Genomic DNA, 25,622 nt, shown 5'->3' on the forward strand with positions numbered 1-25,622 from the left:
TTCATCATCAGAGAAAACGCCACATTGAGTACAGACACGATGGTACAGCCAAGCTAAGTCTGCTGTGTTGGCTCCCACCACAGCGATGGCTGATGAGCCAGTCATGACAGAAGGTGCAAAGTGCCAATGAAGCCAGTGCTAGTGCAATGTTGAATCATTTAGCTAGCACAGAATTGTGACACTTTCTTTTTTCAAGCTGAACACATTATACAAAGCACATGAGGTAATTGTACTTTTGATTCTCGTCAATTCGCTGTCTGTCAGCAAGAGCTGTTAACAGAATTTGATTCACAGTCAAGTGGCAACTTTTCATCTCCCTGCATCGCTACCACTGCACGCTACTGAGAATTGCTGCACGGATGATGTATCAAGAACATTCTGGAAAGACAAGTGCTGACCACCGAAGACAAAAGCATGCAGCTGTGACAACGGCCACAGCAAAGTGTAGAAGCTTATGGGTGAAAAGCTGTGAGCAATCGCTGAAGGCACAAACAGTGGCAGCATCCATGTTGACCTCTGTGAACCTATAAAAATCCTCACCAAGTCCCTCAGTCAATGTCACACGACTTGTGTGGTACATGGGAGACACCTCCATGCAGCCAAAAAAATTCAGGACCATTTGGTGAAGCTATCTCTTGAGTTAGTTTGATTAGGCACTGCACCTCAACACTGGTGTAGCTACACCCACCACATAGACCCAAACAAAGCTTTTGTGTCAAGAGCACAATGGAATGTACGTGCAGCAGTGGCCTCCAAGCAAATCAAGCCTTCCGACCTTGTAGTGGTCGCAAGTATTTAAGGTCAAACAACATTGCCTCTTGACCGAAAGAGGCCTTGCACCAGCGCTCCCCTGCAATTTCTACAGGGAGGTGTTGCAAGGAAAATTCCTCAGGATCTCCACTCTCCAGCACTCTCACACAGAAGCTGATGCTGCCAAGTTAAAAAAATGTTGAAAGTTTTTGGAGTGCGGACCACTACAGATGAAGGACTGCATTTTCCTCCAGTTTCCGGAGCCAAGTTGAGGTGTCAATTTGAGAACTGTTTAAAAGTGTGGAGGCCACCATCTCCCTTCCCTTAGTTACAGCGCTGAGTACTTCCCAGTGTGGATGAAGAGGTGCAACACGCAGCATGCTAGCTGCGACAAGAATGCAATAAATAGCTGCTGCAGCCAGCTACATGCACGACTGCTCAGTTTGAGCCATGCATGTCTACTGTATAGGGTTTTACTCCTAGGAGCTTTCTGCCACCAACTACAGAAGTTAAATGATGTGCGGTGATAGGTGCATAAATTTTTATCTATTGCGTCCTGCACCAGCAATACTACGAATTGCTTGCTCTCTTCCCTGTGCGAGACCACCACTCATGACATTATCATGACATAGCAGCCAAGACATAGCAGCACGTAGGAGAAGCAAGCAGTGAGAAGTTGTGTGGGCATTTACACACTCAGGGACTTCGAAGTACTGCCCGATTAGGAATATCTGAGAATTCCACTAATGAAAGGTGCCAGCTCTTGCGGTGCCCTAACACCCATACAGCTGGAATTGCGTGACAGACGCTACAACACTGCCCTAAAACTAAGCCCATTGTTGCCAGCATGTTGCCAAAAACCTGTTGAAGTAATGGGTCAGTGTCCAGTTAACCTTGTGGTGGGCCCTCGTTGTAACAGGGTAGACAACTTACTGCAGTTAGTTTGCAAGAGATTCCCCTTGAGTAAGAGCAAGCAAGCTCTGTTCCGCACAACACTCCAGTCGATTGAGGGCCATGGTTAAAGCAGAGTGCCCCTAAAGTATATGGCAGCTGAAGTCAAGTGAAAATGGCAAGCATTTTGCAATGAGCAACAGGTTCGCACTGGACGCTTTAGGCCACTAGCTCAACACTGAACACCTCAAGCGCTGAGCCATATTCATTATTGATCACTATAAACGAGACATGCATCTTGCGACATGCCATTCGGCATAATTTCTCACTGAATTAACTAACACTTGTTGGCAGCGCACTTCTGCTGTATGCCTCGTCAAAGTACAGGAAAACCTCCTTAATACGTAGTTGGCAGAGAACGTGGATCAGGTATGCACATCGTCATCCATGACGATGAGGTGGAAGTGCGCGAAGCATTGGGAGCAGGAAACACGTCCTGGCTACCGTGTTTTGATGTCACTATCGGTGGCAACTGTAGTCTGGAAAAGGCCCGTGCGTCGCAATTTTGCTATTTATGGTCTGCGCGTGTGCCATTTCAGAGTCCATGCTTGTATGCGCTGAAAAATTAAGTAAATACTACGCACTACCCATTTCGAATGTGTTAAGCGACTACGGTTTAAGCAGTCAGCCAATACATTAGGTTCAATGGTGACAGGGCGGGGGATCCGTCACGACTATATTTAAACCAGAATTACTTATTAAGCAGGTACGTATTAACAAGGTGTTACTATACTTGACAGTGCTGAAAGGGAGGGGTGTGAACCCATACCTTTCGTTTGTCATGCCTGCTTTTGCTGCCCACAGAAACTACAACTATTCTCAAAACAAATGATCAACAGAGAAGGCAGCCCACTGGTTGCGTCTTTCTCCATTGACTGCCCAAAGTAAAAGATGCCACGACATGTTTGCCTGCTGCACAGACGAGTCCAAGCACAACAAGAGGGAAGTGAATAGAAGAGGGGAAGGAGGGGGAGAGCTGAACAGATGGGTCAGTGCTTGAAGCCGGCAGAGCCGACGACTCCAAGGGAAGAACTCGCTCCTCCTTTCAATGTCATTACCCCGGCTCCTGAGGTCACGACATTGTTATCAAAGTCGTTGGCCGTTGGACAGCTTCCTCAGATATGGACCGAGGTGGCGGCCGTGTAGCGGGCTTCACCATGGAGCCTCCACTGGCTCGGACGATACTGCAGGCAAGGAAGAGTATTTAGGCACACAAGACATGTTCACAGATGATGAAATGGTGCAACACAATAAGCGTCTCGTGCTTTGCGCAGCCGATTTTGCCGAAAAACATGTCCCGCAATCGTGCTCGGCTTCGGCAGCAGGCCTTACAGATGCTCGTAGAGAAAGTGACAGAGCCGCAACTGAACCCAACGTCTAAACCATCAAACATTCATTGCAAGAAAGTTTCACTAAACACAGTCTCCCAACTGCAGTCCATTTTGCCCCACTGAAACTAGAATTATTGTTCAGCAAATACAGTCGTGAATGAATGATGGCATGAGTGTATGAGTTTCTTTTGCAGGTGTAAAACTGAAACACCCGGAGCACTCAACTTGAATATGTGTTGGGCATCTTATCAGATGCTTCATTGTACAATGTGCCTCTTGATTAATTCTGGCGTGAACGCATACAAGATTGATCATATGGCTTCAGGATTACGACTGCCATTGTGCTAGAACCAAACAAATGCACTCAGCACAACACTGAACACAGTATAACCCTGCTGATACGTTTTTCACGGGTTTCACGTAATATCCAGGAAACGCAAGAGCCAAGAAACAGGAAAAATTTAGAAACGAGAGTGGTGGTGAACTGCACAAAATTTTTTAAAATTATTACGTTTGAATAAAAGTCGCAGTTTCGCCCGAAAGCCGAAGCATCGATTTCGATAGCAAATTAGTAGACAGGTATACAAGGTAAGGATAGTAGTATTAACGTCCATATAAACTTGTAAACATTCGCTAATTAACTATTATATTAACTAGCATGATGTCAGTGCCGCAGCAGCTGCAAGCGATGCGATCTTTGTGCTTTCTATCACTTCAACGCAAACTGAGCGCTGAGAACACACAGCACACACAAAGCTACGAGCCGCTGATGCGCCTACACTGCCTAGACGCTGCCCCAAATGCAGATCGTTGATGCCAGAGTACAACGCCACGCAGGCATGCACTTTTTCCTTGTCGCAGATTGCGTTCAAGATACGGCGCCCACGCGGCCGCCGCCGGAGTGAACTCCCGACAATACGTCATAGGTGTCGCCTCCGGCACTTTGGGCGGCCAATCCCATCGTCAAGCCACCAAGCCAAGCGACATGAAAAGTCAACATGGCGGCTCGAGCCGGCGCTGGGTGGCAGTTCAAACTGCATGATGCGGGAACGATCCCACAGTTGCGACGCAACAGTTGGGTTACCATGGGTCCTATGGAAGCGATGCCGGGACCGGCCGAAAAACGACGTAACAGCCAGGAAAATGCAGCACCCAGGAACGTAACAGCGGGTTTCTACTGTACTCTTGAAAGTGGGCTGTTGAGGGACTCACCTTGATGAGGAGCTGTCCAGCAGGCGTCTGGGGGTTGCGGTATGCATACAGCAGCCACACGCCAACGGCAACTACGAGCACCAGGATCATGATGACAGCGACCACCGTGCCAGAGCTGACAGCGTGCGATGATGAGGAACCGTCCGATGGCATAACTGGAATTTAATCGTCGGTGTTTGTGATCTGCCCTCTAATTGGCGACAGTACTGCACTGCTTTTCCTTTCAGCTCCCCAAGCCCAGCATGCATATGCACTGCACGCATTATATGACACTAAAGCGCTGCCGGAAAGTTAACAGCCCAATCAATGAAAGAAATGCTCTATGTCCATGTAAAGGGCCCATCGCAGGTTTGGAAGTAAGAAACAAAGAAGTCCAATGTGTAAATTGTGTGCTTTGTGCAAAGTATTAGTAAACCGGCAAACATTGCAAAACCGGCAAACATTGCAAAAACGGTGGGGAATTCGAAGCAATAACCAGTCCCTGCTTCTCAGAATAGCTGATCTTTACACCCAGATGATACTGAAGATGCATTAAGCTTGTTACAGACCTACAATGCACCCACTGGTTGGTGTACTCTTTGCAAAAGTCAATTTTACTTTGCTGTAGGTCAATTCCTTCCTTGGTTGCCGAGGCAAAGTTACATGCAGCACCAGCTTCCATTGGGCGGCAGGTGCATGCCTTGTTCCTACATGCACCTACCGTGCAGTGGCTTACCGCAGCTGTGATGACCCCTTTATCTATGCTTGAAAGAATGCAATCAAAACATTTTCTTTGTTGCAGTAAAGATCCCTGCATGCTGTGCATCTAAAGACATCCAAATGCCTCTATTAGTTTTGTCTATTATAAGCTCTGCCACCACTTAGAAGATTTCACAGTTTTGCTGTGATTGCGAACTCATTTGTGCACACTTAATTTTGGGTTTTCTACACTCCAAGCAAAGGGTGTATCTTGTCCCCGAACAATAATTGTCATCAGTATTATTGCTTGCATTTCCTTTCTTGAAAACTATGAGCTCACTACGTTCCTGTCAAGAATACTATGTTGTGCTGATGTGCATGCAGTTCGTGACCAATAAGTACCAGGTGCACAGCGTTAAAGAAAGGAATTGCATGCAGGATTCGTGATCATTTTTGTTTGGAGACAAGATAAGCAACAATGAGTGCAAACTTTTCTAAGAGTGATCGCTAAGCTCCCTCTAATCTGGCAGCACCAGACCGTGAAATATATCCGCCTAGAGGTTGTTGATGCACAGGGAATGCTCCTGCCTTTTCGTTAAAATGACTGCAATCCATAGTGCCTCGAGCAATTGGTGGACTTACCGGCTGCACTGTGTGCTGCTGCATCACCGTGCACATCGTTGGTGTGAATGGAAACCACCTCAGGAATAGTACTGGTCGCTGCATACAAAAGGCAAACACTTGGCGTCACTCTACTATGTTGTAAACGTGGGCAAAATTGCATCCTGGTAATGCTGTACTTTGGGATTTATTGATGTGGTTTAATGTCCCAAAGAAATACTGGGGCTACGAAGACAACATAGCAGGAGGGGATGGCTCCAGGTGAATACAGACTACCCAGAGTTATTTAATGCACATATGAGTCCAAGTACACAGGTGCCTTTAGACTTGATGTTGCATTTTTCATGTCATGTGAAAAAGTGTGCCTTAGTTCAGCACAGAAGTAAGAAATGTATAATACAACCTTACATTACACAGGAGACACTAACATAACTATACAAGACTTTTCTTTTTTGTAGTTACGAGCTTAAGAAACCCCTACCCATTATATTCAGAACGTGCTATGAATATAACATGGGAAACTTCATTTTCCTATCTTGTGCTTCTAACGCCATGTCAATGCGGTCTTGGATGCCGCTGGATGTGCCGGCTGTCGATCCGATGGCACCAGATGTAATACAGCTAGGCCCAGCGGAATCAACGGCGTCGGTAGAATGTGAGTCGGACGCAACAGGTGGTTCTGGCCGTTCCTCGGTAGAATGCTCCTCTTCGAATGCAACAAAAGGTCGTTCCGTCAGCGCGCCATCATCCGCGATCTTCAGCCGTGCGTTCCATGGACACTTTAGTTTTTTCCCGCAAGACTTACGCGTCTTCTTTAAGCGAGCGTCTCCTGACATATCACCGTAATATGAAAAAAATGTGCGTGAGCCGCATGAATGCAAGGCGTAGCAGACTACCGAACCGGGAGCAATGGAGGACTGATAGCGGCGCGCGCAAAACACAAATAAAAAACAAAATGGCCACCTCGGTCACTCGCGCCAGCCAACGGGAGGGGCGAAACGGGGAGGGGGGGGGCTCGTCTTGCGAGTGCGCGCTCCGCCCAATCAGAGGCCTGCAACCACCCTTCGGGAAAGCGGCGAGGCTTCAGCTTGAGCGGCGCCAATCCGTTCAGCTTGAGCGAAGTCATTTTGAAGTGGCGCAAAATGCTCACAAAGAAACCAGCTACAAAACAAGCCCAAGATGGCGACGGTCGGGTGGCGGCTGCGCCCGCGGCGCGTGCGGGAAGTTTGAACAAATTTTGCCTGTCGCAGGTCATTTTGCAGTTCCCGTGGCGTTCTAAAAGTCGATTCTTTCCTATTTCCTGATCGAAATCATGGTTAATAATTTGAGGGCACGTGCATGAAGGCCCAAACATTCCTAAAACGCGTTTTTCTAGAAATAAATTTTTCGGCCGTTTTTTACCATTCTAGAACCCGCGTCACCCTTTAAAACACATTCAAAACATAGCCGGCCAACCAATAATTTGAAATTTGTTTGAATTATCACGAGTCTACTGTATCACAAAGGTTTTTTTTATTCGCCGTACTGCTACAATGAACGCGTCGAACCCGATCACAGTAAAAAGGGGGCACACGCAAAGTGCCAAAAAACAGAAGTGCAATCAAAGTGGGCACATGGCAGCATGCATCTGACTTTCAGTCCAATCACGATGATGACATGGCCTTCGAGATTAGCGCGCGACCGTCTTGCAAGGATTTCAGAAGCCATGAAGAAGGTCATGTGTTTTCAAGGTGTGCAGCGTACAGCATAGACAGCATGGCATGGGGTGTGCACTGGTGCGATAACGGATGCCATGACAGCACCATGCATTACGCCTGCTGCATTACGCCTGCTTCAACCATTTGGAACGACCATCTATGTCTTTCCAAATTGGCAACAATGACCACTCAAGCGTTCCTGTCGACGCAGCCCTAGGCGGCCTGAGCCAGCGAGAACGCTGCACCACATGCTACCACAACACAATGTTGCAAAGGGTCGGCGGTTACTACACCGCTATCAGGAGATGACGATTCGGCGGTGGTTCATTTACGCATTTGCCGATTGCTGATAACCGTTCGCAGTGCTGTTTTACTTGTCGAACATCACATTTTTTTCCCCGCCTGAAGCGACACAGATAATGTCATTTCACGGTTCTTGTGTGGCTGATGCACAGTCGTAACGCCAAAACCATGATGCCTGAGACCTTCGCAGAATAGCGGTATGCCACAGTAGTTTCCGAAGTTGACGCTTGTGGCCAACTAAAACGCTTCACTCTCGTGTGCGGAATACAGTCATGCGTTGCTGGTAGTAAAACTTATCACAAGCTCTCGAATAAGAGATGGCAGCTGTTTTTACAGTTTAGAAATGCCAGGTGATTGGACCCGGGCACCATTTTGTAAGAGCTACACGACACCACATTTCGTTTTTTAGATGGACGTTTCTAACTGAAGTTGGCAGCTAGGTGCGGGAATGCAACAGGAACAAAAATGGCACTGAACATCTGGTTTTTGGACCAAAGTGCAGCCGAATTGTAACTTCTGACAGCAGCTTCAGTGTGGTTAATTTTTTAGCGTCTTTAAGGGCGAGTCCATGGTAATGAACTACTGATATAACTATTGCTTTTCGCAGAAATATTAAGTTTGTTATGAATGGGTTAGACTGTATTGCGTTGACAGCTATCCATTAAAGAAAGAAAGAAAGAAAGAAAGAAGACCATGACAGAAATTTCGTGTCAATATTTTCTTTAAGGTAAACATGAGGAAACCTTGAAGATCTGTTTGTCTTATATATATAAAAAAAAGCCTATTAGATCAGCAGACCTAAACAATAGTCCCAAGGCTGTTCTGCTTTCAGAGAATTCGTCTTATCAAAGGTGCGCTTAGAGGCAGTCCATTATAACGATCTTTAAGTATAAACCGCATGCACGCGATCTTGTGCGCGACAGCGACAAGCGACGCGATGGAGATGGTTGTCGCAGTCGCTCGTCGCCTACAAGTCGTACCGCATGCGAGCAACGACTTTGAGCGACATCTCCTCAGTGTTGCCAGTATGAGGGCAGCAAATACTCGCCGAAACTGGGGTGACGCTTGCTTTATTAATTTAAGTTGATGTGTTTTAGTGTAAAGAGCAGCATAAATATTTCTAAAGGTCTTGCACTACTTTATTATCCTTGCACGTATCAAAATCTAGTCATTCGCTCGTTCCGTGCGACAATCGGTAGTGCCTTGACTGATTTATATCCAGTTCCGGCTTCGCGCTATTGGCTAGTCGCCCATAGCACTTCTGGGCGACGAGCGATGAATTCTAGATTTCTAGAACCGAGCGAGTGAGCGAAAAGACTGAACGATCTGTTTGCGTGACGGTCTGTTTCGTCGCTCGAAGCCGTCGCTCGTCGCCGTCGCGCACAAAATCGCTCTCACGCGGTTTGGGCTTTAACGTGCTCTACAAACTGAAGCGTCATATCATGATCACTGGGTTGACGACTATCGATAAAAGAGATACAGTTAAACCTGCGTATAACGAACCTCCATATAACGAATTTCGGGATATAACAAAGTTTTTCTATTCCCCGCCGTCACTCCACAGAAGCAGATGTATTTCAAACCTCTACGTAACGAAGTGGCAGCGGGAGACCCCCTCGAAATAACTAATTTTCCCCGCCGACAACCTAGAGATTTCACCCCAAATTTTGCCATTTTTGCACGAGCAGCAACCGGAAGCACCTCCTCTGCCGCGACGGAATGCGAAGCGGCGGCGGCGCGCTTGGCGCACTCGAATTCACGGCGACTGCGAGGCGCGAGCACATGTGCGTGCATGCGAGAGGCAGGCCTACATCCCTCGACCCAGCGATCTTGCCGCCGCGGGCGTTACCTTTCCCCCTCCCTTCATTCAAACCTGATCCCGCCGCTTGCTGCAGCTGGCCTAGCCCGCCAAGCTGGCACTCTCCTTTTCCTGTTGCCGAAGGAAAAACGTTTTTTTTTTTCAACGCGCTGGCAGCGCCACTCTTTGGTTACTGCGCAAGTCTCTGTGCTTCACCACTAACCTGACACTAGGTGACACTATACAACGCTACGACGCCATCGTGTCGCTCGCTCTTCGTTTCCGACGCCTCGCGCTTGTGCGAAACGACACGCGTCCACGCATCCAGTACCCGGTGTGACATTCCAAGGATGAGTGCTTCGACGAAGAAACGCAAGATATTGACTCTTGAGGACACAATGGCCATCTTGGACGCCGTTTGGACGCGCTTTACAATCGCGGGCGTGTTAGAATCGAGTAAATACGGTAAGCGTTTCTTTTTTGAATTTTCGTGCCTAACCTGCATATAACGAAATCCTCTTTATAACGAAGTTTTTCGGGAATTTGTCAATTTCGTTATATCCAGGTTTAACTGTACAGTAGAACCTCACTGATACGATCCCATTACATACGATTTCCTGGTGCCAATGTTCGCAACCGCGAACACAAACAAATGACCCAATACAACACTGCCATCGTATGATAAGTTTTTCTGGCTACTTGATCCTGTGTAAACAAGATAATGTGTGAGGCGCACGCGATAGAGAACAGTAGCCACACACCCAGCAGCTTCCCCACAATACTCGCCCGCCCATCTCACCTGAAAACCCTGGTGTGCACTCAAGTTTCTTATTCTGGTACCAACAAACCTCCTCCCGGGTTTCACAGTGCATGAGCCGCAGTGCCGTTGGAAGCATACTGCACACTTTAATAGGCGAAAACCCGAACGTGCGGCAGTTCCTAGCTGCAGCAGGTGTAAAGGAAGCATAATGTAATGCTCTGGTGACATCGTAGGCATCTTTTTCTAGTGTTGCCCGCCAGCTCAATTTCGTTTATATTACCCATCGCAGTCTTAAAAAACACTATGCAATCGGAAAACGACAATGTGCGTTTCGGGTCTCTTGCGTCCTACCAGCTCGGCTTGCGTCCGCGCCTGCCGCAACGATTCGCGCCCCCAAAATGCGCTGCTCGTAGAAGCTGCTGATCCAGGCTGAACTCGAGGAGTGCAAATGTACTCCGGCCGAAGCCTTAGGCTGTGTGAGCCACACCGGCTTGGCTCACGTCGGCATCTCCCGCTGCAATGATTTGCACAACGGTTCGCATCATGTAGGTGTCAACTACAGTTGAGTGCCAATTTTTCTAGCGGCTTCCGATCCTATGTTTTCTCAGATAGCACGTTCTTTCTCAAAACGTATCAACCAGGTTCTAGTTAATAAAGCTTAGACAAAAGTCTCATGTCAGTACACATTCGATATGGTTACACAAGCAAACGTGTACAAAAGGGTACAAAAGCAAGCACTGGATTACCCGAGTACGAGGTGACAATGGCGGCTTTCTCTCACCATTGGCGACAGCGATGGATGCATTGGCCACTGCCGCTGTAGCAGAGCTGCTTGGCGCTGTTGGAACAGCTGGTGGTGGCACTGTGGTGCGTGGAGTGGCACCGCACTGCGAGGCATTCTTCTTTTCCTGCAGAAAAGAGGACAGCTACTGACGGAGCACAATTTTCAAATCTACATGACAGTAAACTCCACTTGAACAAAAGTCAAGGTTGCCAAGTGGAAATCAAAACAAGTGAAAGTGTCACGGAAGCAGCTCCGCAAGCCCGCTTAAAAACACCTTCGTGCTGCGATAAGCCATCTCAACTACACTTTGGGGGAAAAAGCAAGTTTCAAACGGCCTCCCTTTCGCCAGAAGTTGTGGCAGGTAGATTTATTGGTGAACTACTGAGCTTTGGCCAGAATTTTCAAAGCTTGCTGAAATTTGATAGTAGCAGGCAGCTTAAGCCAAATACTCATGCACAGCTTCCCCATGAGATGTTTCCGAACTTGTTCCACCTTGACACTTCTTAGGATCCCTTGATCGAGGAATTCTAGCAGTGAAGTTAGTCGTCAGTTAAATCTTAATATCCCATTTAGGGAAATTTAGGGAAATCTGCAATATAACTATTTTGTTTTTATTTCCTGGTCTCAGATTGAACACCATGTATTTTGTTTCGGCGAGGATACCCTGAAATATCAACTTCTTTATTTAATCAGATATCTGAATGAAACTTTCAGGGTAGGTTCATAGCGCAGACACCTGAACCAAGTGCAAAGTTTCATGGAGCTGTACGTGCTGGTTCTCAAGTTACAGGGTATTACAAAATATTTCATGCGGGTCCCTTTGGATGATTTGCAAAATGTGCTGGCACTGTTAAATTCATTATGATCATTCCTGGATAGGTACTTCAAGGCAAGACAGAGCCTTTTTTAAAATTTAATTGCTGAAAGATTTTAGCACAGCACTCAATTTAGTGTGGTTGACCCGACTTGCAATTGTCAAATTCTTTACTACACATTCTAGACAAAATATATCTGACATTTGAATTTATTTGCAGCAAACACCAACAAAGTTCATCCTGCAGGTTCTACAATTTAGACTTGCTTACGAATATCGACAATCACAATAATAATAAAAAAATATCAATTGAGGCATGAGATTGTAACAGAGTCAAAGCAGTACAATATCAGACCATACTTAAAAAAAAAGTTCTACGCACAGAAAAAAAAAAGAGTTCTATCACAGGCTTACAGGGATTCACTGCCAGAGGGCTCCTATTTACAAATATGTCAATGTTTTTTTCTCATTGTACATGGTGTTCAGCAATGTGGGCAATAAGAACTGCAGAAGAGCGAGAACTGCAGAAAGAGCCAGAAATTATCACAATAGCTGTCCATAGTAACGCAATTAGCATTTGAGCAATGTAGTCACTCACCATATTTCTGAAGTCAAGGTTATTTAACACCTGCAGTAGTTATTCTGAGGCTTCTATTGCTTCACCAATATGTTACATAATCCTGCACCTTCCCAAGTTGCTTTAGCACTCGCCTGTCAAGGTCATCAATGAGCACAGGGGGGCATCGACTGTATTGCGCTGTCGCACTGATGATGAAATGACGACGAAGGAGTCACATCGCACTTACAACGAAGGAATCGCATCGATGGAACGACAAAGATGGTATGAAGACAACGACATGATAAAAATGAGATCACGATTCTTAAATGACGATGACAATATGAAGACAGCATGATGACAACGGCACAAGCACAATGAGATGACGACAATGGCAAGACAATGACGCAAAGTGTCAGGCAATCGGCCACCAACTACCGCAAACGCATACACAGTGGAATCTCGATATCATCTTCATGGAAACCGAAAAATAAAGCGTACTATCCGAAAACTGTATGATCCAACGTATTATCCAACTATATCGTATTATTGGAAAAAGTAAAAGAAACGTATTACCCCGAAAAACGTATTATGCAGAATCGTATCAACGAGATTCCCCTATTGCAAAGTTTCTCTGCTGCTTCTTCTCCTGACTTAGATTTCCGGCCTAGCCCATGCGCATGATACGATCGCCGAGGCTGATCCACTGGGGACACCAGGAACACTGGCAACAATACATTCTCGTACCAATGGTGCAGTAGATATATAGACAGCGTTGGTGCAATTGCCATCTTGTACCAATAGAACAGAAGCTATGTCACTGAATAGGTTGACGTAATCATTGGCGGTCCGCTTTGCCAGAATCAGCTTCGCCATGCGGGCCAACTTTATAGAATGCTTCTATGCACTGAACCACTGACCGAACGTGTGTAGCTTCACTCCACGGATCATGTCTCATCATGCAACTATCAGGCAGGCTACATGAAACTATTGAAGGAGAAGGCACAGCGAGAGATCGTAAAGACGGTGAAGACTCGAGAAAGTGCAACGAGTGATCGCTGCAACTCGTTATATATTTGATTTTAAGCAGTTTCTTGATGAATTAGGCACTGATAATTACAGAAAAGGTAGTTTATGACATATACAGCCCAAATATGCAGTTTTCTGAAAATCGAGTTACTTGAGATTTTTTGGTTTTGGTTAATCAAGGACCAGGTACATCAGACACACCTGGAACCTTTAAGGGGAGAGGCGGGTCAAAAAACGGCGAGTTTCATTAAAGAAATAGGTTTTGTGTTTTTAGTTGTTTCAGCAACATTGATCTCTCCTATTTTACATATGAAGAAATCAGAGCCAGAAATTATCGGGAAAAGTATAATAAACTAGGTTAAAGCACTCGAGGTGGCAAGAAAAGGCACAGATATGACACATTTTCAAGCGCGCGATGCGTCAAACCGCGGTGTCGCACGCCATTGTGCTCGTGCAAGGTGGAAGGCCTAAGCTTTTTCTCTCCAAGGTTAGCTTCGCCGCATCACAATCTCCCCGGGAAGTAATAATAATAATTAACAGAAGTAAACAACTTTTATAACTTTCAATCACGTTTTCTCAACTTCATATTTTGGGCAAAACAACGCGTTTGTGTACAACATTTTATGTACTTATTGCGGTTCAATCAAGACCAATATTGATGGGCGTAATTTTTAGGATATGCAGAATGCACTTATCTAGGATTTATTGCAATCACTTTATTTTTTTAAGGATGAAAATTTTTAATGTACTCGGGCACCAGCCACTGATTATGAAGCACCAGATACAACATTCTCTTAAAATGCTGCGTGTAAAGGGAATCACATTATCTTGCTTATTAGCACTCAGTGGAGTGTTAGGGATAAGAAAAATAATTTTGCACTGCTTTATCATGCTAACTGCTAAGTCCAGCAGCTGCACAAACATGCACTGCTTCTCACTTATGCATGGCACTTAGGACATGAAAGCATCGAGATATCCTAAAACTAAAAGTAGATTTCGAATGAAGAGATCAAGCTCTATAAGTGGTAGAATTTTCATTCGCCCAGCATCATTATTTAAAAAGAAATGTTTCTGAGGAGCATCTCCCCTTAAGACCAGTAAAAGGAAAACATCGCCAGACAGTGAACTCATCATTGGCTTGTGTCCTTGCTCATTCAAATGTTGCCGACAAGCAGCGAAAAACACCAACTGTCGTGCAGGTGACAGAACACATCCCTTTCATGTCTGTCATGGCAGTAAGGAAACTGTGCTGAGCATGTCCCATCCATGCCAGATGTGCTCCCAAACATGCCAGTGTCCAGTCGAAACAGGAAAGCGCCAACCACAAGTGAGTTTTGGTAGCGATGAAAGGAATGAGCATTGCCTTGGTGGCAGCATGCTGCGTTGCTATTGCGAACATTGGTCCAGGGGCAATCAATTACGCTAATAAAAATACCATTTAAAATTATATTCCGGGGTTTTGCGCACCAACACCATGATCTGAATATGCGGCATGCCCTAATGGGAGACTCCGAATGAATTCTGATCAGCTGTTATTTTTTAATGTACACCCAAAGCACGGTACAGGGACGTCTCTGCATTTTGCCCCCATCGAAATGTGGCTGCCGTGGCCGGGATTTGACACCACGACCTTGTACTTAGCAGTGCAACACCGCCACTAAGCAACCACAGCCGGTGGATACCAAGAAAGCTTGGATATACAGCCAGGCACAGCATACAGGCACTTAGTGGCAAGTGCATGCCTTAGGAACCGCTGTCAGCGTTCCCCACGGTGCATACTACTTAAGAGAGGCCAGTCTTGCTATCTGCGCCCTCGTATGTAGCAGCACCGGTGCTAACATATCGGGCAGAAACTTGGAGGTTAACAAAGAAGCTCGAGAACAAGTTAAGGACCGCACAAAGAGCGATGGAACGAGAAATCTTAGGACTAACGTTAAGGGGGGACGTGGCTTTGAAAATCAACTTCCTGATTTCTTCATGGATTTTGATGAAAATTGGCACAAATGTTTAGAATGTCTCCCTGATACTTCCATAAAAGTTTCAGAGTGATACCTTGAGAACATTTTATTCAGCAGAATTTTTCTCTCTTGAACTTTCTGGAGGGCCTGGGGAGCTTAAAAAACATGATGGAAGGCTCATTGAGTATTGACTGCATAGCTCAATGCGTGCTGAAGGTCGTGACAGTCTTACTTTTTTTTTCGCAACACAAATTTTTTAGATAGTCATTTTTCAAGTTACCTTCGCACCAAGCACACTTTCGGGGTGAACGAATAGCCACGCCATAAATTTATAAAATGTCAAGATAAAAATGCGAGACTGTCTCCACCTGCACTGTAGTCCAAGGAACGTGACAAAAAAAAACAGAATCAAAATAGGCTAAACGGTAACGAAGAAATCAGCTCCAGAAACTGAGCAGAAAGGCGAAAAAACAGTTTTGAGAAAACGGCTCTCAAAGTTGCACCTTCTCTTCAGTTCTCTAAAACGCACCAAAGTTGTAATCTTTGATGTGTTTTGTGACATGGGGCTTCTTGGACATGTGGCCTCTGGTCTGCTGAGCCTTCGTTCTGCCTTTTTCATGTTTGTATGGCATTCTTTACTGCTGCTCTACAAAGAGCATGGTGCCTGGGTTTCAAACCAAGTGAGGTGCAGAACTATGTGGGCATAAATATACAGTAGTTCTAGCGTTGTATCTGCAGACTGCCTCATTGATAGCAGCCTATAGTGCAGTCAGTGAGGCATTGTTTTCTTTTGGTAGAATCGACCATGTTACTGAATGAAGGCTCTCAGCAGCCTTCTGAATCATCTTCCATTGACAATGGCTATGGAGGTTAGGAGAGCCACTGATAGATAGGCAGCAATGCAGCTGCTATAGGTGCTTTCCAGCCTGTACTTTTTGTATCATGCCTCACTTATACAGCCAGGTGTCTGTGCCAGCCCAAGTGGCCTAGTGAACAGAGCTCATGATGAGGTTCTCTTTATGAAGGGGTGGTATGATAGGTATTATTAGTAGATATCGTGGCATTACGATAACAGAGTCAGCGCGCGATGTGCTAAGTCGCGGGTCGATCCGAGGTGCCGATGTGCGAAATGCCTGGTCGCGGGTCCGCGGAATAGACGCTTGACGAGCTTAGTCGCGCAGTCCGAGGTGCCGATGCGCGAAATGCGTAGCCGCGGGCTCGAGAAGTCGACGCTCGATTTGCTTAGTCGCGCAGTCGGAGGCGCCAACGCACGAAATGCTTAGGCAAGGATCCGAGAAGTCCGCGCGCGATGTGCTTCATCGCCGAGTCGGAGACGCCTGCGCGCGAGAGGCTTAGCCGCGTGTCCGAGCATTCCGTGCCCGAAGCTCGGTCGCGAAGTCCACGTCACCGATGCTCGGAATGCTTAGCCGCGGGTCTGAGACGTCCACACTACTGCTATGTCGACGTAGCGCCCGCTTTAACACTCGTCGAAATTACGGAAACTGTCCGGAGCTCGCGAGGACACCGCAACAAACGGAGCAGACGACGCCATCACGGAGCGAGCACCGAACCAATGGCGAACCGCGCTGGAGTCACGTGGCGGGCGCGGCCAATCGGTGGCTCCGGCACGACCTTCAATCATTTGCTTTTTGTGTGCTTGTTTCTGTATGGAGGAGATAGCTGAAGCGGCAGATTTGAAGACGGAGAAATGCGCTTTCCAACGAGACCAAGATGGCGGCGCTCGGCTGCGCCGTTCCGAAGATATCGTGGCTTGAAAAACGCCGTTTTTTCGCGATTTCCGCGCAATTTTTCGGCACCTTGGCTGATACAACAATTTTTTTAGAGCACTTCTACTTGGTTTTCAGTGATGATATTTCGGAATCAGATAGAATAAGAGTTACAGAAACTGAAAATGTGATTTTCAAAAAATCGATTTTTTAGCCATTTTTCGCGATGCGAAAGCCGCGTCCCCCCTTAAGAGACAGGAAGAGAGCGGTGTGGATCAGAGAACGGGGATAGCCGATATTGTAGTTAACATCAAGCAGAAGAAATGGGGCTGGGCAGGCCATGTAATGCGTAGGATGGATAACCGGTGGATCATTAGGGTTACAGAATGGATACCAAGAGAAGGGAAGCCCAGTCGAGGTCGGCAGAAAACCAGATGGGGCGATGAAGTTAGGAAATTTGCAGGCGCAAGTTGGAATACGCCAGCGCTAGACAGGGGTACTTGGAGATCGCAGGGAGAGGCCTTTGTCCAGCAGTGGACATAAAATATAGGCTGATGATGATGTAGCAGCACCGTACAGTGGAATCTGCCTGCTCAGGTTGTCATTCACTTTCGCTAATCTTTCTTCCAGAGAACTGTACTGCCACAAATCGTAGATGTGGACAACCACGAATCACTGAACATATCTCTGCTTTCTTCCAACACCACCTGTGCAGGATACCCACCTCAAGGTCACACTGGTTCTCCAGCCAGCTCTGGCGGTGCCGGTCAATGCCACTTGAGCAACGTTGCACCGCATCACACCACGAGCAGCTGAACGAAAGCTGTGCTGAGCGGCACTCTGTACAAGTCTTCAGGCCCAGGCACGCTGCAAGATGGTAAAGGGAGAGCATGGTCAGTTGCCCCAGTTGTGCTGCAATGCAAGCATACGTGCGCCTCTCGCAAATACATTGTCCCTCAGTTTTGAGACCCACCACTGTCAAAGAAGAACGTTGCTAGATCCCGAAAATGAATTCTGCAGCAACAATTTTTTGAAAAGTGCACTTAAATGGACAATAAAGAGGAACATGTTGACTTAAAGGTTTTAGGTAACAGTAGTTTCTTGCAATAAGTGTATAGCTGCAAGCGCATGCTACTGTGGGCAAGAGGAACAAATGGTGGTGACAACCTTACAAACCTAGAAATGTCTGAAAGGACAGGGCAACTAAAGTGTAGACCGCTTATAACGCAAGTTGCCGGAGTTGCGAATATCCGCACCATAAGCGGTACCGCACTATAACCAAAGCAACAATTTTCAAGGCCCGCACATATGCAAAACATGTGCACCGAGCCGCCACACGTATGCGACAGTCGAGGAATGCTGCTAGAACGTTTGCATTCAATTTACAGTCGAATGTCGTTAGTTCGAAAAAAATCATGCGGCGGCGCCTCCGACCAGCATTGCTCCGCCACCGCCATAGAGTAAAAGCTTAGGAGAGATCCCTCAATGTCGTGCGCAAACAAAAAAAAAAGAAAAAAACGCGGCGGAAATTTAACCCTCTCTGAAATGGCAAGGTCGCCGATTCTGCGTTGCGCCGGAACATGCGTGTACTAAAGCCCCTATGCATAAAAAGTAGCGACACTCTCCTCCTCTGCCTTCCCTCCTCCTCGTTTCTCCTCTCTTTCGCGCTCCTTTTTCGACTGTTGCGCTGCCTACATCGCTTGAAACACGTGCACTTGATCAGCGGCGCCGCTGATCAGATTTGACGATCGCCGACTGTGTTCGCCGCTATCGTCTTGCTCCTCGCCAGTCGGTAGACGCTTCTCGGGCGAAAATGGCGATGGAGCGTGATCGTAAACAAACGCAGCCAGCGCCCGGGGGCTCGACGGTCCACGTGATGCCATTAGGCCAATACCGACGCGGCGTCGGCCTCGGACAGGGTGTGCGAGGAGGCGGCGGCATTCTTCAAAGCGTGACGCTACTTTTTATATATAGGGGCTTTAGCGTGTACGTGCCGACGTCTTAGCCCCGCTACCGTAGCAATGCATAGAAAATGGCAGTGAACCCTTCTTTCTCCTTTATGCTTCCTCTACTTTCTAATCATGTGTTGACCTTGCACGCTGCGGCTACGGCGCAGAGGGAAGCAGCGGCACTGCGCACGCCGGCAAACGCCCGCTTCCCAATAACAGCAGAAAATGAAACTTCGGGGAGCTGGCGCCGGGCCGGCTCAAGCGGCGGCGCCTGCACGGCGTCGGGCGCGCACGGTGACAGTCCAGTCGAAAGTGAGGGAGCTATGAGGGAGGGCGAGGGGAGCCACCGAAGCGGCGGAGTTGCAGAGGCGAAATCCGCTTCCCTGCCGCCCTCGTCCCTCACATTCCACGGTCTCCACGTGCGCCCTTCCCCGTGCCGTGCCGGCGCAGCCCGCTCCCTGAAGTTTCGTTTACTGCTGTTATCGTGAAGCGAGCGTTGGCCAGCGTTGGCAGTTTCGTAGCCCTCGCTAGCTATGCGCGCCGTGATATTTCACGACTCGCACTCAAGACTCTGGTTTCAGCCTCACTGGGCCCTTCTCCACGTGCCCTTCTCCTCCACTTCGTCTCTCTTTCTTCCTCGAGCACTCCTTGGGACACCTGTTTGAGGGGAGCGCTCGCCGTCTCCGCTGACTTCCGTACTCCCAGGCAGCCGCACTGTAACCGGTATTTCGTTTCCCGCAACTGCACTATAAGTGATACGTGTATACATGGAGTGCTATGGGAAAATTAACGGGAGTCTGAAAAGACCGCACTATATCCGGTCCTGCACTAAAAGCGGTTATGTTATAAGTGGTCTATACTGTATTAGGAAGCTGGAGCACACAGGTATGGACATTTGCAGCCTGATCCCTATACAACAGCTTGCATTATTGGCTAACTGCTCACATGCACTGCCACAGCTTGTCCAATAGATCATCCATGCTTTCAATTGTGTTTCAAAAGTGAGAAACTTTTACTAACTTAACCCAATTGCTACTGTGTGCCATGCACTTAGCTTCGGCATTTTGTATCAAATGTTTGCTGCATTGCAAGGGACATGGCACATCTTTGTACAAGCAAAGAGGATAAATTTGCACCTCATGATAAATGCCATGAGCATGAGCATGGAGCTTGAGAGACTCTACTGAAAGACTTCCTCATCATTTGCCAAACATCTAATAAATAAAGCCCACTCTAACTTTTTTGGTATGAAAAACTTAATCCCACTGAGGCATCAAGCCACCAGGATGTTTTCTACTTGAGTTATAATTAAACTAATGCTTTGAGCAGCAATTTTCATCCCACATACGTTCACGATCAGCACAGTCATCAACACTTTCTATGCCATCATCACTTTCGAATAAGATAACCACAAATTCCTTCCTTTAGAGACCATGGTGACAACCAGCTAACACCACGCTTCCCACTCACAAAGCCCACCACAAACATGCAACAGGTAAAAACATCATGGCAAACTATAATGATAAACTAGCACTACATGTTCAGAAAGTCTTTCAGCTTAAAATAAGAAGAATAAAAGCAACAGCAGCTTCATACAAATCATGAACAAGTATATGAAATCGCAATGTTCTTGCACACCAGTGTTTTGCAGGCTTTGCAATTTTCTGTCCCACCATGCGAGGCAGGTAATCTACAAGCTTTGCTAGCTAGTGGTTTACATGTGAACTGTGCACTCCAGCACTGCTCACAGTAGCAGTTGCAAGGCTACTTTTATTACCGTATTTATTCGAATCTAGTCCGATAGTTTTTTTCAAATAATCACATACGAAACTCTAGGGTCGGCTTAGATTCGAGGATTTTAAAAAACGCCCCAGTTTTTAACTGAAACTGATAAATATGGTGCATAGTTAGCGCCATCTAGAAAAGTCAGTACCGCAGCCGCTACTAGCCGCGCCAGTAGCCAGCTGAAGTACACGAGCGACGTCGCCATTTTGACCTGCGTCGTATCGGTAGTATCGGTATGATGCAGCATCGGCGCGCGGTGTGGCGTTATCGTAATGGCACCAAATGGGCGATGCCATTATAGTGCCGCTTTCTAAACGAATACTGTATTTACTCGAATCTAATGCGCACTTTCAACACGACCCTAATTCTGTGTCGGCATTTCAAAATGGCCGCCTCACACGCGCGTCGTGCCTAGTTACCGTAGCATGCGGAAGCTTCCTCCGTGTGCTGCAGTACACGTGCTTAGGCAATAGTCTACCGTCTGTCTTCACGTTCTCAGCGTCTGCTCTATCTATCAGCATGAAGTACCGAGTTCATCATGATGCCGCATTTAAAAGGAAAGTGATCATCTGTGCGGAGACGGACGGAAATCGGGCCGCATCACGGGCGTTCGGGGAATCCGAAACTTGCGAGCGGGACTGACGCAAACAGAAGGAGAGGATTTTCGCCAGCAAAGCAATGCGGAACGGTTTCAGTGGACCGAAACAGGACGTAATCTGCGACGATCCGATACGGACGTAACGAACGATACGGACGAAACAGGACGTAATCTGCGTAATCTGATACGATCAGGCTTGGCCCTATCTTGAAAGCAATCTGCGACTGGTAAAGTCCGCCACGCGCCGTGTTTTCGCCGCGTTGAAGCGAGAGGCATGCTAGCACGAAGGCGCGCTTCGTCTCCAGCGTTTTGACAGTTCGTTTCCGCGGTCAACGAGCAAGGTGTTTTCATGTTTGCTTGAGCGCGCGTGACACCGTGCTTGTTAATAGCGGTCTACTAATTTGCTACCGCATTCGATGCATCGCCTTTCGGGCGAAACTGCGACTTTTTTTATTCATCGCAACATCAGTGCATCGGGAGGAAATCTATTTTTCCAAATTTTTCCTCACGGAAAACAGGTGCGCGTTACAATCGAGGAAGCGTGAGAATCGAGTAAATACGGTAGTTGAGCTAGCCGTGGAGGCATCGTCAAACGTTCAAACCGGGCGGAACTTCGGCATCGGTCTGTCGTTGGAGGGATGGTTTTTGCGTGCGCCGCAACGTGCGCTCCTTCCAAAAATGCAGCATCTCTAATGCGCTGGATGGTACTGAATATAGCGCACTGTTTGAAGATGTCAGCAGTAAGGAAGATAGCGACGAGGCTAGCAGCGATGGTGACATAGAATGAGCTCGGCATGTTCAAATTTAATAAATGCTGTTTCATTTTGCGAATGCTGTCCTCGCTTTTTCGTTCGGCCTACATTCGAGGTAAGTTTTTTTTTTTTTTCGGACTTCGAACTTTTGGGGGGTCGGCTTAGAATCGGAGTCGGCCTAGATTCGAGTAAATACGGTAATGACAACTGAGCAATGAGAAAGGCAATATCTTGCATATGGGAGAAATGAGGCACCACACACTCACTGGGCAGGGCGGTGAACACAATGGCCGTGTTGCTACGAATGACGTCACTCTTCTTGCTCACCTGGTGGTACTCGTAGATGGTCTTCCGCTTGACAACTGCAGAAAACAAGGCAAGAGATAGATATACAGCATGCATTTTTTTTAAAGCTTGCCCAGAGCATACGCTTTTTGCAGGGACACATTGACACCTCTTATTAAAGATATTTACAGGAATATAAGGCAAGTTTTTTTTAATCCAGAAATCTTAGCCTTGAAGTTAATCCTCACCCCACCCCCACCTGATAGAGTATGTTTCAACATGGCAGCAGCAGCACTGTATTTCCGGCGATTCAGATCTTAGACGGCAGGGAAAATAGTAGCAACTGATAAATTTTGGCAGGTCAGGCAGCATTGGCCGTCACACCAACACAAAGCAAATGCTGTTGATCATCATAGTCATTAATGAGTTATCAAGCACACAAAGTGCTGCCTTGACAGCCAGTGGAAAGCAGCTGTGGGACATGCCAGAAAGTGGCATTTACAAGGATGTATTGATTTTCTTAAGTTTTTTTTTCTTACGTTACATTAGGAATTAAGTAAACTGAGTCGGTTGCCGTTACCTCAGCCAACAGTGGTAGACATAACAAAAGGAACAGCAAGTCCCTTTGAAAGTGCCCCTAGCAATCCGGATATTCTGAAATTCTGCTTCTGGTAAATGGGTAAATCTCATGCAGAACTCAAATATGGTCACTACTCACAGAACACCATGCGGTCAAACATGTAGGCATCCGATATTCCAACTTTGACTGGGTGGCTCCGGTCAGGAATTTCCGTTACGGCCATTGGCAGCTGAAAATGTGCAGGCATCACCACACGAAATGGATTAAATGATGAGTCTAACATGGCACGTCCCATCACATAGCATGTCCCTGGGGACATGTTAGGTCATGGCACCATATTTGGTACCACATTCACACAATGCCAACACCAATCCCGTTTTAATTTACAGTGCAGACCACTTATAACGCAACTGCTTTTAGCGCAGAACCAGTTATAGCGTGGGTTTTTTTTTACCACCGATATCTCCCATAGAACTCAATGTATAGGCGGACCCGTTTATTGCGTAGGCGCACGAAGCAGAATACCAGTTATAGCGCGGTTCTTTGAAGCGCGGGACCATGAAATCGGTGCACGGAGCACGGCCGCACGGTTGCCGGGCGTGCAAACGCAAAGGAGTGGGAGCGTGGGCGCGATTGGAGACCAGCGGCGAAAAGCGAAACAAAAAGTCACAGTTTCCCCCGAAAAGTGAAGCAAATTTACTAGTAGAGTATACGGAGTAAGGATAGTAGTTTTATCGCCTGCATAAACTTGGCCACATCTGCTTACTAACTGAATTAACAAGCATGGTGTCAGCACACACAAGCAAACATGAATAGATAGCACTCGACGACCGCAGACAAGCACTGTAAAAACGCAGGCGTGAGCAAACGCGGCAGGAGCAGCGACTGAAGGTTCGTGTGGTCTATCGCTTCAACGGAAACTGAGCGGTGAAAGCACAGCGCATAGAAAGAGAAAGCCGCGCCCCCTCCCTCCCGCGCTGCCTTCGCGCTTTCCTCCTTTCGTGTGGGAGATTGAGTCGCCAGTTGCCCTTGCGCCCGGTCGCAAGATACGCATTGAGTTCCGCAGCTAAACGTCGCCTCCCTTCCCTCCCTCCCCTCCCCCCACGGCCTTCCACACGACAAGAGTCATCGCGTTTGCTATCCACCATACGTTCACTCCAGTGGCGTAGCCAAGGGGGGGGGTTGGGGGGGGTTCAAACCCCCCCCCGAAATTTTTGGCACCCCCCCCCCCCCCACTAACCCACCCTTTGCTCTCGTCGCTTCGCGCTGACATATTTCAAGAAACCGGTGCTACTTTCACACTTTCATTCCTGGGCGCTTCCGTTTGGGTTGGTAATTTACAGCGAATCATGTCTGCATATGAAAAAAAAAAAAACTGTCACGGTGTTTGTCAAGGCCTCGACACTCTGTGAGGTTTTGGGCGTGAATGTGGCGGCCGCATTCTGAAACAACAAATACGCAACAAATGAAGCAACAAATGCGGCAGCCGCATTTTAGATGAAGGCGAAAATGCTCGAGGCCCGTTTACTTAGATTTAGGTGCACGTTAAAGTCCCCAGGTGGTCGAAATTTCCGGTATACATTTCCGCCGCTTCCCTTCAGGTGCCGGTTAGGCCGCGTTCGCGTAGGAACTTGGTCTCGAAGCTGGCGGAAGCGGCAAAATCTTGCAAAAATCCGCCCGCCTAGGCGGCAAAACAGGCAGAAAAACAGGCGGCGAGCCAAATTGGTCTCGGACCGATTTTTTCGCCATGGCGAAGCGGAAACGTGGCGGAAAGTCGTTCTGCTCGACCGGAAGCTACACTAGCATGTAAACTTCCGGTCGTAACATTGAACATGGCACCAAAAGTGTAGGCTGCAATGCTGATGGACGCGATCAAGAACCACCCCTTGCTCTACGACAAGAGAAGTACTAAAACGTACTGTCAGCAATACTCGCGATAGTATTCAACGTCGCGCGACCGGAGGTGCGGCAACGAACCCTTGGCGTGACCCAACTTCTTACACTTTACCAAAGCCAGGCGAACCCACCACTGCCGTTTCCGAGGTTTTCTTGTCTTCCGTTTATTCATTGTCCATTTCTAGAAAACAAGTAGGTAGAAGTATAAAAGCCATTTCTTCTTCCACTTCCATGACAGACAATAGTTAGGCAGATTCCTCGTTGGCACTCCATAATTCTCCTCGCTCGTGCACGGTATGTTGCAGAAGTCGCGGGGTGCTTTTCTCGTCGCGACGATAGATTGGGAGCGTAGGTCTCACGTAGGACGCGCAGGCTTCGGCGAGCCCCAACACAAGGGCCAGCCCGGGTTTTAGCTTTGGTGTTCCCGTTGCCGCTTTCGTGTCCTGGAGGCGCCGAAAATAATACGAAATGATGAAATGTTATTACAACTTGTAAATAAAAGCTATTAAAGAAATATAATCACGCCTACGCAGCAACCTGTGACACAGCGCTACCGCGCCCGTCTGAGGAGAATTACAGAACGCCAACGAGGAACTTACCGAAGGTCGCAGATGACACGCGAAATTGCGCAAGATGATCACTTTTGATGACGGGTGGGTCAGTGAATGAACATACCGCTCGAAATAATGCGATAATGAGCGTCACCCCGCCGACAAACGTACGCAGACTATAGATGGATGTGGACGAAAGCGGCAGCGGTGGCCGCGGTGGTAGCAAAACAAATGTGAACTTGGACATGCGCGGAAAA

At 47.4% G+C, this 25,622-nt stretch overlaps 1 protein-coding gene across 1 annotated transcript in view; it reads right to left on the bottom strand.

The window, feature by feature from the left end:
- Positions 1–1,434: 1,434 nt before the first annotated feature.
- Positions 1,435–25,622, bottom strand: part of LOC119441422 (plexin domain-containing protein 2-like) — a 38,280-nt gene continuing 14,092 nt past the window's right edge. Inside the window, exons 4-10 of the mRNA XM_037706045.2 lie at positions 23,057–23,147; positions 22,320–22,415; positions 17,694–17,836; positions 10,883–11,009; positions 5,565–5,642; positions 4,245–4,399; positions 1,435–2,885 (exon numbers count right to left, since the gene is read on the bottom strand). Coding sequence (XP_037561973.1) covers positions 2,817–2,885; positions 4,245–4,399; positions 5,565–5,642; positions 10,883–11,009; positions 17,694–17,836; positions 22,320–22,415; positions 23,057–23,147 — 759 coding nt within the window. The 3' untranslated portion in view covers positions 1,435–2,816. The remainder of the gene's footprint in view (positions 2,886–4,244; positions 4,400–5,564; positions 5,643–10,882; positions 11,010–17,693; positions 17,837–22,319; positions 22,416–23,056; positions 23,148–25,622) is intronic.

Source organism: Dermacentor silvarum, chromosome 2 (genome assembly GCF_013339745.2).
Source record: "Dermacentor silvarum isolate Dsil-2018 chromosome 2, BIME_Dsil_1.4, whole genome shotgun sequence".
NCBI classification, from domain to species: domain Eukaryota; kingdom Metazoa; phylum Arthropoda; class Arachnida; order Ixodida; family Ixodidae; genus Dermacentor; species Dermacentor silvarum.